The following is a 13,333-nucleotide window of genomic DNA, read 5'->3' as shown; positions in this document are numbered from 1 at the left end:
AGGTCCTCTGAGCAAAATCGACCGGGAAGACTGAGGACGAATTCCCCAAACTGGCCAAGGAAGAGAATTAAGCAAGCTTTAGGGAATTCGTATATTACTGGAAAGATGTGGTAGGCGCTGCCCATTTCCCCATCAAATGAAGAGGACCTGCAACTAGGAAGGCGCCTGGAGGAAATGCACTAAGAGAAGACGATCAAGAGTAAGGACCGGACGGATGCAGCAGGAGGACAATACAGCCCAACGTAAAGATATGTACTGGGGTGCACCTCAGAAATATTAGATTAAAAAATTACACCAATCAAACTCTCCACCCTTGCATATGTAAAATAAGAAGTTAAATAAAATAAATAGTACATTATTGGCAATCAGTGGTACGCGAAAATCATATGCGTAATACCCAACTGCTGCCGAAATCCCATGTCGCCATAAAGGCAAGGTAGAGTAGGAAAAAAAGATTTTCAGTCAAACCTATCCCAAAATTTCCTGCCCACTTTTGTTTAAACTAGTTCTGATTTACAAAATGTTTAGTAAAATTAAAATTCAATTAGTTTAAGTAATAAAAGTTTAATATTTTTTCTTTTATTTTCAAAAACGTTTAAATGTTCCTCATGATTAGAGAGGAAAGACCATGAAAAAAAATTTGATCATGCAGAAGTTGCATACATTTATTTGTTAACAAATATGATGAAAATTCCCTAAATTTAATTAAATGTTTGACTATTTAATATTCCATTTTAAAGAAGTATTGTATAAAATAATACCGTGTAATGAAACGTAAAGCATTAATTTGAAGAAGATTGCTACGTAATAGCTGTTATTTCACCAAAATGTTTATCTTGTGGTTGACCGATTCTCCCTTAATGGTCAGAGCTAAGAGGTTAATATGGTCCGAATCACATAAGAAGAGAAACGTTTCATTGCTACTTTCTTTAATCCAATTATATTGAGTAGCATAAACCGTATAGTAGTTTTACCCAGGATCATAATAAACATTTTTTTATTTTGGATAGTTGCTCCTTTGTTCTTCTATAGTAAAGCGATTTATTATTTTAGTATTTCTAACATCATGATTCCAATATTACCATGATATTTAGAATGTGAACTGTATAAAATATTTAATAGAAACTGTTGAGTTTTTCGTAACTGCTCTATTAACAAATTTACATCATTTGTCTTATCATATTCTTACCTCGTGACTTCCAATTGATTAGGGTTTCTTCTGTTTTTGTTATTTTTATTTTAAATATTCTTATCTTTAAGAAACATTAAATATTTATTGACTCAATAATATTTTTGAGCTAAACAGGGAAGAAATGTTTTTAATAGTTATGGCTCCTTATTTCCTAGTGATTCAATTCTGAAGATCTAACATTAAGATTCAGAGGCATCTGAGCAGAAACTACATTCAGCGTTTAGTCATTAGCATAAGATGGAGTTATCCATCACAGCTCGGAATCTAATTATCATCCTCTGGCTGGTGAGCACTGCTTCAATAGCTCAAGAAAACCAGAACTATTCATTTGACCACATTTCTTTTCTTTTAAATTATAGTATATTGATGAAAATTATTTGATCTGTATAGATCTGTGTATAAGCAGATATGATTTTAAATTTGATGAATTCTGTGGTTAAGTGAGTAAAGATTAAATTAATCAAAAATTATTCTAATTTATTTTCAATTAGCGCTCTCACTCAGTCTCCACTGGCTTTAAATGTTAATGATGCGGGTGGGAAACGCCGGGGTCCCCCTGCTTTGCCTTCCACAGGCAAAGAACCTTGTTCATCCACCTCTTTTTCTCCAAAATATTCCTTAGAGGCTCATGTTTTCGAGTCTATAAAAAAAAAAAAAAAAGCCAGTTTTTCCAATTTTAGTCATACCATATCATTCCTTTCGGTCCATGTCACCCATCATATCATATTTGGATGAAATTTGTTAAAATTTATCCTTTCATACAAATAAAATAATATTTTAACTTTTATTGTTGTATCTCAATTAGAACTTGCATTCCTTACAAAATATAATACTATTGTTGTTTACCAACCACATAGTATACAACTTATAGGTGATACCCTAAACGATCCTAAGTTTTGGAAAAAACAAACCATAATCTATTTATGAGGAGCTGAATATCGACAAAACATTCTGTATCAAGCTTCAATGTAAAATACGATTTTTTAGGGGAAAAAAAAATATCCTTTGAAATGTTATGTTTCAGATATTCCAGTGATGTATAATATCTAAATAGAAAGATAAAAAACAATATCATTTTACAATCTATATTTTAAAAAATCGTGTTTTGTGTCAAATTATTAAAACTTTAACCTAAAACCGGTATTTTATTTTAATAATTATCAAGAATCAAAGGCGAAAAAAAGAAACACAACTTTGCTTAATAAACACGTCCGAAATTAAAACGAATTTCGTGACTAAAACCACCGTAATATTAAAGTATTAAAGGAATTAGAATATCTCCTGTGTGATTTAAAAAATATAATAGAGTATAATTAGTATCTAAGCTATTAATATGTATAATGAAAAATAAGTATATTATTTTTAAAGCAGAACCAATCAGCTGAGCTAGATCCCGTGGCAAAATACTATACCCAATATTGTTTTTATGTTAAGCAATTAAATTTACATAATTTTTATTTGGTTTTCTCTGTGATACCAAACATCATCGAAATTAATTTCAAAAATGTATTTGATAAGCATATCGTAAAATCCCTCAAGAGCCCAGGAAAAAAAATTTCATAGTATATATTTTGTCATATATTGTTGTAGTGTTATATTATACATTATAGTTACGATATAGTATATAATATATATTTACTATATGTATATTACTGAGAAGGTAAATTCACATTATTTTAATTTTTTATGTGATAACAAACATGATCAGAATTACCAAAAAAATGCATTTATATGAAAAATATTATAAATATTAATATAATAATTTCATTGGATCCTAACAATTTATTTGTAAAGCAGGATATTTAAATTAAAAGATTCTGTAATAATTTTTGTAAATTTTTGGTGTATCATGGTGTTTTTTTTTCTCAAATAAGTATTATTTATTGTTTACAACCTAAAAGATTTAAACGATTTAGTTAGTAAGTGCCAACAATACAATTTTCTTCTGTAGGAAATTTAGGATTCTGCCAGAGCAATTATACAAACACGACATTTTTGTCAAAGGTTTGGGTGGTTAGGTGGCCCCATAACAAAACTTAGTTGAGATAGAACAATGAAATTTGGGATATAATGTTATTTGTTTTAAAAATAAAACAAACCAAGTTTCATCAAAATCTGAAATCGCGGGTAAGATTTTTTATACTTTCATGGATGAATTGATATGGTATGACCCTATAGCTTATTTGATAATTATTAAGGGTTACTTGTTTAATTTATATTTATTTTATGATAAAAAGGTGTGTTAATGAATCAATTGGGGTAATTATAATAGTTGAAGGAACGCTGTTCCATTCCTTAGGACACAGAATGATTTTTATTTGCACAAAAATTTTCTAAAATTATTGGTCTATATCTGCGCAAAGGACGGAGTTTAGCTAGACTCTTATTACTCCTAAACTATATAATAAAATAATATCAGCACTTATTACCATTTTTTTCCTTTTAAATTGCCAATAAATGATTATCCTACTCCCCACCAATAGTTAAGTTGAAAGAAAATGTGTTTCCCAGTCCTTTTTAGTATTTTGAAACTCCGCATGTGGAATCTACCTTCCCACTCCTGCAACAGTGAGGGAAGTATATTTCGGAGGTCATTGTTGGGAACATTGCGTGCATAAGGAGGGAATAGTTAATTAGTAATTTTATTCGTAGATTAATCGTATAATTATCAATGTTAAAACATATATTGTTGAGTAATATTTACGAAACGATTTCGAGGATAGATATAGTCATGAGATTTTTCATAAATTCTAGCTGACATTGCCGAATATGTATGTTAAATAATTTTTGAACTTCATTTGTGGCTGAGCTATTCTGGTAGCATTGATAAATCATCGAAGGAAGTAGTTTACATTATAATTGATGCATTAAGTATGTACTTGGTGTATCTGCACTTCTGTGGTTATATAAACATATTCAAATAAAAATCGAATACGTTTCTTAACTTTATCCTCTGGTTAATAATATCCTATCAATTTTCAAAGAAAGAGCTTGATTATTTGAATATAATAATCATGATTAGATTTGTTGATGTTCTTTTGCTATAATACTTAAGTTATAAGTTCCAGCATAGATATGTGAGCAGAGTTACTAAAAAACCAGGTTGATTTTGAATTATTTTGGTCATGTATAAGATAAGCCATTTTTAATGACACTTCACTGAGGTAAAATTAGATAAAACAAAAGACTTGGACTGAATTTGGTGGAATACGATTTTAAGAAACATAAAAGTAATCTTTACCTTTTAAATCTTTACTAGACTGTACAAAAGTAGCAAGCTCGTTTACACTATTGAATAAGAGGAATCAAGAGGCTTCGAAGGAATCAAGCGTGTCTACAGTACTAAGGAACACTTTATATTATTTTTTAATGTAGATACTGTGAACTTTGAGATAAAGTAGTATCAGGTATGGCTTCGATAACTTCGAAAACACTTGAGTACTGATTTTGAGAACTGACAAGAGTTTTCGTAATCAAATAATTATTGCATTTTAATATTAAAGCTGACGAAGGTATTTTATATTGTACAATTAGTTTGAGGGTCAATGCACTCATTGAAGCTTGAAAAATCCTGAAGCTGTTATTGAGATAAAAATCTACGGAAATAAACAATACCTTGTTGTGAAACGATTTGAGGTCAGTGGTTTTTACACTATCAAAGATACAATTTATAAGTACAAATATATTAAAATTGCCTCTTCCATAAAGCCACTTTGACATTATTAACTTTAATTTGAATGGCATTCATTACATTATGAGACTAAAATAAAAATAAACTTCTATCCGTCACGTAAATATCATATTATTATTATTTTTATCACAAAAATGAAATTAAATATTAAATTCAGGATTAATTCTCATTTTGGAGAAAAAAAAAAAATACAGAAATTCACTGGTAAATACTATAACTGTAGAAATACATAAGAGAGCATAAAAAAAAAAATGTATTTTTCCTAGAAAACTTTATTATATTAAATATTAATTACAATACCATTAGTTTATTTTTTTCCGTTTTAGGTCTTTAAAAATTATTTTTTATGATTTGTCATTTTTTTGTTATGTATTATTTTTTTTTATTTGCTTCTCCAAAGCGCTAAAGCCCATCAAATATTATTATTATTATTATTATTCTAAATCTATTTGTATAACAATAAAAAATAATTTTTAAAAAAATTAATAAAAACTAACTTTGGGTGATTATTTAAAATATTGTACATTCAGTAAAAGCTATAACTCAAAAAATTCTTTTTTTTTTTTTAACTGAAAACGAATAATAGACAAAGGGCTAAGTTTTACATGCAGCATAGAAGCACCACGTTTTGTGTAAAAAATGTTGCTGTTAAATTACTTGTTGTGTCTTCTAGTTCGGCCTGATATGTTAAGAGCGTTAATATTATGTTATATTTTATTAAAAACAAAGTAGTACAATTCCGAGGAACCAAAATTTGATAAAATATATTATTTATCTTGTTATTTTCGTTCTTAATTCTATTCAGCGCATTTTGTTACCTAGGGAAATTTACAAATGATGGTGTTGATAAACGATTCAGCACTACAAGAGCTCATGACGGTGGAATAGACCAGAGACTGCCTGATAGAGGGCCTTAAGGTATTCTCGGGCGACAGTTTGGCGACAGCCTCATTCAATTTACATGCTTTAGGGATCTCTGAGCATAAAAAAGTGATTTTTATTTCGATGGGTTTCTTGCTCTCTCAAACTTGTGTAAAGGATTTGATGATACTTTGTGATTGTGTATTTGGTACTCGTAGTTTTAGTTAGAGTCTTAAAGTGTTTCAAAAACATATAATTTAGATTGGATTTTGTATAAATTATGATTTTATTTTTAATAAACGTGTTAACTTCTTTCCAAAAACTTCTATGCTTTTTCGCATTGAGCTATTTTAAAGAAACGACAGATACTCAACTATCGTCAATTTGAGTTTACGACAAACTCATTTGGTGATATAAAATATTCTAACTCTTCAATTAGTCTCTAGTGTTAATGAACCCCGTTTTATATTTTACTGATTTTTTTATCATGAAAAGTTATGATGATATAATTGTTTCATATTATTGCCATAATTATTACAGAAAAAGAAATGTGGTTTTTTATTTTTTATTTTTCAACATTCACTAATTCCTCTCCATGATGTCATTTCTCGTAAAATTAGGTATACGAAAGTTATACTCCATTTCAAACCAATATAAGAAACTCGACGAATGGACCACTATCCTACCTAGTTCATGAGGTTGGTAAAAAAAGCGTAGAATAAAATTTATTATTGGAAGTGAATTACAATATATTTATTCTGAAAATATTACGTCACACATTGCTTCTCCTCAGGATTTACTCTCAGGTTATGAAGCCTTATTTTAACATATAAAACTTTTTAATTGATTTAAAATATTCTTAGCTTAGAAAAACCAACAAAAACGAAAGATAAAAAATATTAAAAGTATTGCTTAAATAACAACTTAACTTATGCTGAAACATCTCTCCCAAAACATCAACTAGCGACTTTTATAGAATTAAAAAAATCAACCCATTATTTACTCAATATCAAATTTTTTTCGAGGTATCATAAATTAAGTAAAATTCTATTACTATATTTTTCACTGGTGTTAATGTGTATTACTACATTGAGCATATGAATACTATATTTTTTGTCATATAATCATCCTAGAGTTTGTTAGTCATAGCTGAGTGTGTGCCTTTTTCTAAAAACAACGTAATATGTGACAATTTCTGCGTTTTTAGATGTTTAATTGTTACTTGATTTATTTTTGTAGCGTATGAACTTATTATTTTCTAACATTACCGGATCTCGTACTTTGACAAAAATAGAACCTTATCCTTAGTTCAATAAAAGTATCAACCTTTAATAATAAACATAATTTCATATTGATCTTACTCTTTAATGGTTTATATATTATAATATTTATATTATTGTTAATATCTTATAAAATTTCACTTTTATGTATTGTTATTTCCAAGAACTTTTCATTTATTAAAGTGCTATTTAAACTCCACCTTTAAGAAGTTTTTTATATTTCATTGAAATGTATATATAAAATTCTAATATGACTTAGAAATTTGTTTTTAAAATATTTATAATAATAATGAAATAAATTAATTCGAAAATTTCTTTCTTCATTTCATCCTTGATTTTGGCATATTCAAAATTTTCATCTGAGATTTAGCTTTACCGTGCAATGATTTTCAAAACTTTTGGTTATGAAATATTTTTCATAAAGTAACTATTAGTGAGTTTAATAGTATTTATTGCGGATATAACAGATATAAATAGTAACTCAGGATAGGAAGCCCTATGAAGGCTGGGCGCTGGTAGGCTAGGTGAAAGGACGGCCTGTTGCGCAGGGGTTTGAGTATATAAAGCCAGAGGACCGAGCCTTCAGCATCAGTTCTCCAAGAACCACAACCACAACAGCAATGGCAGCCAAGGTAACTACTCACAGACGGATCAACTTTTTCATTACCATCAAGACAGACTAACAGCTGGGCTTCAACCGCGATTGTTTATAATAATCAAGTAGCGATTGATACTTTGTTCATTTGAATCTACTTTTTTACTATCAAAATTTATCCTTTGGTCTTATGATGGCAATTATCATAAATTTTTATTCAATTCTATAAAATTTTATGATCTAAAATCAAATTTTTCGAAGTATATTAATCCCACGTGACTCCAAACCTATAATAATTTACTCATTATTAGGGGTTCATTGCATTACATAATAATCATATTATGTAGAATTTTCATTTTTTATTTCCCACCAATTAAAAATTATCCATTAACAGTTCTAAATTAAAATTAACTTCAGTTATTTCAAAGTGTTCTTGTGCTAATGACATTTTCATTTTCTGCTATAGCAATATCATGATAGATTGAGAGTCCTTGGCTTTCTGAGCCATTAACGATATATGTCTAATTGTTATTATTTTATATAAACTTAAAAGATTCATAAATCAAAATTACACAAATGGAGTAATTTTATTAAAGATTATAACATAAAGCCGATGAGCATGTACTTTATCTGTGGTATTCGACTTTTTAAGCGACAAGTTAAAAATGGAAGTCAAATATAAAAAATTAACTTTCTTTAAAGACAAACCACGATAGCTCCTTTCAGCCTTTTCTAATGTTATCGAATGTAGATTATGTTGAGTTGTTGGGAATAAATTTTCTTCATTCAAAAGTACCTACTGACCAAAATATTACGGTCTAACCAAGCAGCCACTACATTCGGCAAGCTTTAACAGATATCTTTCTTGTACTTTATAAAGTAGTAGTACTGACCAAAATATTTTCCGCTCAGTTAGCAGTGTTGGCCGTAGTACTGGGAGCAGTCAACGCCGGAATCATAGACAGCTATGGTGGTTATGAAGGCTATGGAGGTTATGGAGACCACGGAGGATACGGAGGCTACGGGCTGTCCAGTTCCTATGTCCATGCTCCAGTCGCCGTCGCCGCTCCAGTCGTCCACGCACCAGTCGTCCATGCTCCAGTAGTAGCCAAGAAGGTGGTCGACTACGTCGATGCTCACCCAGAGTACAAATTCGAATATGGAGTCCATGATGCCCACACCGGTGATGTCAAGAGCCAATCTGAAGTGAGGTCCGGAGATGTCGTGAAGGGATCTTACTCCCTCGTCGAACCCGACGGTTCCAAGAGGGTTGTTGAATACACCGCTGACCCACACAATGGATTCAACGCTGTCGTACACAGGGAACACAACGCTCACCCTCCAACTGTAAGTATTATGAGAGGTTTTAAAAATATTTATAAATGTTAAATGATTTTACGAGGGAATGATCAATTATCATTGATTTGTCAGCTATCCTTTCTTGTAAGTAACTGGGTTCTCCATACTGTGATTGTAATTCTCTAATTGCGACCTCCGGTGTAACACTTTCGATCTTCAGGGAAGGATCGTGCTACTTTTTTCAGCACTTATTTCACAATTAGTGGAGAGCCATGTCCCTTTTCGAGCACTATTTATTTTTTTCTACCTCCCTGTTGTGACATATCTGAAGCCTTGGCCGATCCAGGCCGACAGGCTTCCCTATAAGCTGAGGGTACTCCACTGGCGCTGACCATTCAAGTGCTGCCTTAATTGTACTATTGATTGGTATTCTATTGCCGGTTAACTAGTCTCTGGGACCTTCGTGCCTTAGTTACATCATCACGTTTCATGTCTTGATTAGAGTTTCAAATTAAATTTTGCTTTTGCGTCTAAGGCGGTTGATGTTACAGTTTCATATTGACTGATCCCACTGTTCTTTCAGGTTGCCAAGGTTGCAGTGCCAGTAGTCCACAAGGCTGTCGTAGCCGCCCCAGCCATCGCCCTCTCCCACGGATACGGTGGTGGATACGGTGGACACTACTACGGTGGACATTACTAAGTCATCCAGTCTTTCATCACATCACCAAGATCATTCATCATGATGTACATACGCCTCATTTTTTTATACAAATAAATTTTATATAAGTCTTACTATGTGAAGTTTTTATTATATTTATCCATACAAAAATATTTTAAACTGATTCGAATGAAACAATTTTGATATAAATAGCTCATTTAAACTTCGTTAGTTCTGAATTGAATATTCTCTCAACACAAGTAATTAATTGAAACCTTTGACATATAAAATATTTGCCATTAATATGAACAACGACTCTTAGAATAAGCTGGATTTAAAAACAATAATAGATCAGTGCTCTTTATCTGTACGAAATGATTATTGTTTCATCTGTTTCTGACCAATTTTTTAAAATTTGTGGTGCGACGTATTCCATAGACTGGGTTACTTTATGACCACCATTTTTGTAATACATGAAATAAAAATTTTTAAAATTATCCACCGTCAAATAAAAGCAGCGATACGTATTTTTACTATTCGTGACAATTCCACATTATAAAAATGTTCTAGTATTACTAATTAAAGAACATTATGGAGTTAATTATACTCTATACTTAATATAGAGTTTTGTCACATTATTACGTTAAATAACAGTAATATATATGTTATATTATTGTTAAATAACAGTAAAACTGATACACACATATGCGTGTCAACATATAGTGATATAGTGGTGTACTGTTGTTTTACGGAGTTGAACGATACTGATTTTAGGAAGATTAAATTGATTTCTTTACATACTGCTAATCCTATTTAATGATTATTTCATTCTGTTTAAAACAGCTATCAGTTTTAGCAGCTACATCGTTATATATTTTTATATTACAACTTTTTATAAAATAACTTTAAGTCTAACTAATTTAGAGTTAGCTAGGAAAATTGGTAACTGAATAATATAATTTATATGATAAAATAATTTAAGTAAAAAAAAATCTAATTTGCAATTAGTGGTTATTATATATCAAATTACTTTTTACAGTCAAACCTTGCTTACAGCATGTACCATTTTGCAAAGTATACTTTGTGATATCTATAAAAAAAATTATAATAGTTTAAAACATTGCCTTCTTTCCCCTTTGTAGTTTTCAAAATGTACTTCATCTAATACCTCCGAACACATTTTTTTTTTTATTATCTTTTGTGTCTTGGAATTCCTTATGGAATACTTGTAGAGATAAGATTTGAATTTTTGTGATTATGACTTTAGTAATATAATTCTCAGGGGGGTTGTTATTTTGAAATATTACAATGGAAATGAGGAGGATATTCGTAGAGGGGAGCTTCCCCCATATTCATGAGCTTCCCTGCACTGCTCCTGTAAAACTGAATGTAGGAGATAGCTATAACAAGGATTGTGTAGGGTAGAGGGCCTTGCTTTTGATATCTACAGACCTGTCTGAATTACATAGTCTATAAGATAAATCCAATTTTTAAATGCATACTACTGGACTTAACGGAAGGCTTGCAGCGATACAAACACAGGAGCTTTGTTCTGAGTTAAGCATTACAAAGTTACGCCATGGTAAAAAGAAAAACTCACATCAACAAACTTTGTTTTCTGCCCAGCGCTTAATCGGGCCATCTTCATGGGATACTAGTAATACGACACTACATACAAATTTGTACATAAACACGTGAACTTTTAAAAGACATTGTGACGAAAAATCACTAAACATGCGTAAAGTCAGAAGATAAATAAGATGAGAAATTTCCTAACCTGAAATGCCGCAATAAAATCAGCAGAAACAAAAAAAGAAGCCATAGTTTTCATCATGATTCAGATTCCACTATTTTTCTTTGCTTCACTGTTAATTTTTCCAGTCATACTTTTTTTTGCGGAACTGTACCAATATTTTCCACGACTCAACAACATTTGCTTTCCCAATCGTATGAAGTAAAGGACAAAGTATTCGTGGAATTAGTCTAATCCATTTATTTTCTCAATGCCTCAATGAAATGGTAAAAAAAGGAACGGAATGACAATATTATCAGAAATTAAACTCAAAGGCATAGGATTAAATTTACCATGATGAACATAATTTAATTAATGTTAGGATAGTAAAAAATATCTGCAACATTAATAAGAATATAAAAGAAAAATGGATAAAAAAAAGCATGTGTTTATTAACCTATTATTCACATTTACAGAAATGCATTATTTACATAAATCATTTGACGCCCTCATTATTTTTTCTCCACCTTATTCTCAAAAAAACCCACCTGAAAAAAATATTTAGATTAAAAATTTAGTACTAAATCTTGGAATACCGTGAATTAATGGATAGTGAGAACTATAGCTAACCAAAATGGAGCCAAGGACTAAAATGAGACTGAGGATCACTACCAACTGAAAGAAGTGAGCCCATGATTAATTAAAGTTGAATGTTTAGCTCTGTCCAACATGAACATTGAGGATGATTTATTAATTAAAACTAAAAAAAATATAGTAAAATGTTTTTTTATAGAAGAAATATTTTCTTTTTAAAAATATTTAGGTGTTAATAAAAGTATTTGTTAGTCTGATTATTAAAAATTATCTGCTTTTAATAGCTACATGCTTCATCAATTCATACTGGTGTCTTAGACCAGTTGGGTCCGTGACGAATTAATGCTTATTGAAAAACAAAAATAAAATATTGAAAAATATATTTTATATGATAAATATAGGTATTTCACACTACAAATATAATTACTGAGGAAACTTGGTATCACGGCACTGACTAATGTTACAACATAATTAAATAAAGTTTATTGTTTTATCTGCAGCGGAGCATCCATAGTTGTTACAGTTACATAAAAATACAATAACACAAATATGGTAATAGTGTTTGAGAGTTAGGTGTAGTAATATGTCGAGGAAGGAGAGATTAGTATTTTGGGCCAATTAAAAACTTGAAATTTATAAGGATAGGACCTTTGAAATAGGATTGAATACAGGAATGATTTATTTAATTTTTTTATTCCTTGAAAAAAGACATGTTAGTCCAATATATAGATACATTTTACTTTGTATCAGTTAGGGTAAAACATTTTTGTTTTGTATATGTTAAAACCTGAATTTGCAACCTAAAAATTCCTGTGGAGAACATTTTTTTAACAAAAACCCATAAAGTTTGATTCTGATTTTGTAATTCTTCATCATATGAGAATGCATTTGGGAAAGAAACGAGATCCATATGACGATGAAGCTTGTAGTCGATAACATTGGATATAAGTAAGCGCTAAGAATAGTGTCTAAATAAATAAAAATAAACCCTTAGTATTGTACAATAAAAAAAATATCGATTAATAAACTGTACAAGGAATAGATACGATGTTGTAAATATATCAATGTTGAATATGCTTACCAATCTTTGCACGCGGTGTTTGGCGTTATTTTGGGGAAATTTCTGAGTCTCATTCTGAAAATATAATTAATTATGTTTAGGTTAAAAAATAGATACTTATTTTAAAAAATTTTGAGGGATATACTACAGTTTAAATGTCGGCATATTCCATTGAATCAGTATGGGTTTTATAACTTTGTGTCTGTTCATATTCCCCTTGTAGCAGGATTTCAATCATTTCCATTTTCAATTTATAAATTTCGTCTTCTAATTAATATGACCGGGGACATCAACAACTGATATATTTTCATTTCTATTAATGCATATTCTGCTATGTTCTAGTAGCAGATTTACTTGGGATGCCAGGATAA

At 30.2% G+C, this 13,333-nt stretch overlaps 2 protein-coding genes across 2 annotated transcripts in view; one reads left to right on the top strand and one right to left on the bottom strand.

The window, feature by feature from the left end:
- The first annotated feature begins 7,617 nt into the window (after positions 1 to 7,617).
- Positions 7,618 to 9,710, top strand: LOC106682105 (cuticle protein 7). Its single transcript, XM_014422783.2, has 3 exons — positions 7,618 to 7,656; positions 8,532 to 8,966; positions 9,502 to 9,710. Exons 1-3 carry the CDS (start codon positions 7,645 to 7,647, stop codon positions 9,616 to 9,618), a joined length of 564 nt encoding a protein of 187 aa, XP_014278269.1. The 5' UTR covers positions 7,618 to 7,644; the 3' UTR covers positions 9,619 to 9,710.
- Positions 9,711 to 11,740: 2,030 nt separating this feature from the next.
- Positions 11,741 to 13,333, bottom strand: part of LOC106682130 (uncharacterized) — an 8,623-nt gene continuing 7,030 nt past the window's right edge. The window contains exons 14-15 of the mRNA XM_014422823.3: positions 12,984 to 13,037; positions 11,741 to 11,856 (exon numbers count right to left, since the gene is read on the bottom strand). Of these exons, the coding sequence (XP_014278309.1) occupies positions 11,821 to 11,856; positions 12,984 to 13,037 (90 nt within the window). The 3' untranslated portion in view covers positions 11,741 to 11,820. The remainder of the gene's footprint in view (positions 11,857 to 12,983; positions 13,038 to 13,333) is intronic.

Source organism: Halyomorpha halys, unplaced genomic scaffold, assembly GCF_000696795.3.
Source record: "Halyomorpha halys isolate HHAL.00 unplaced genomic scaffold, Hhal_1.1 Scaffold390.1, whole genome shotgun sequence".
NCBI classification, from domain to species: Eukaryota; Metazoa; Arthropoda; class Insecta; order Hemiptera; family Pentatomidae; genus Halyomorpha; species Halyomorpha halys.
This window is presented reverse-complemented; position numbering and strand designations above follow the sequence as displayed.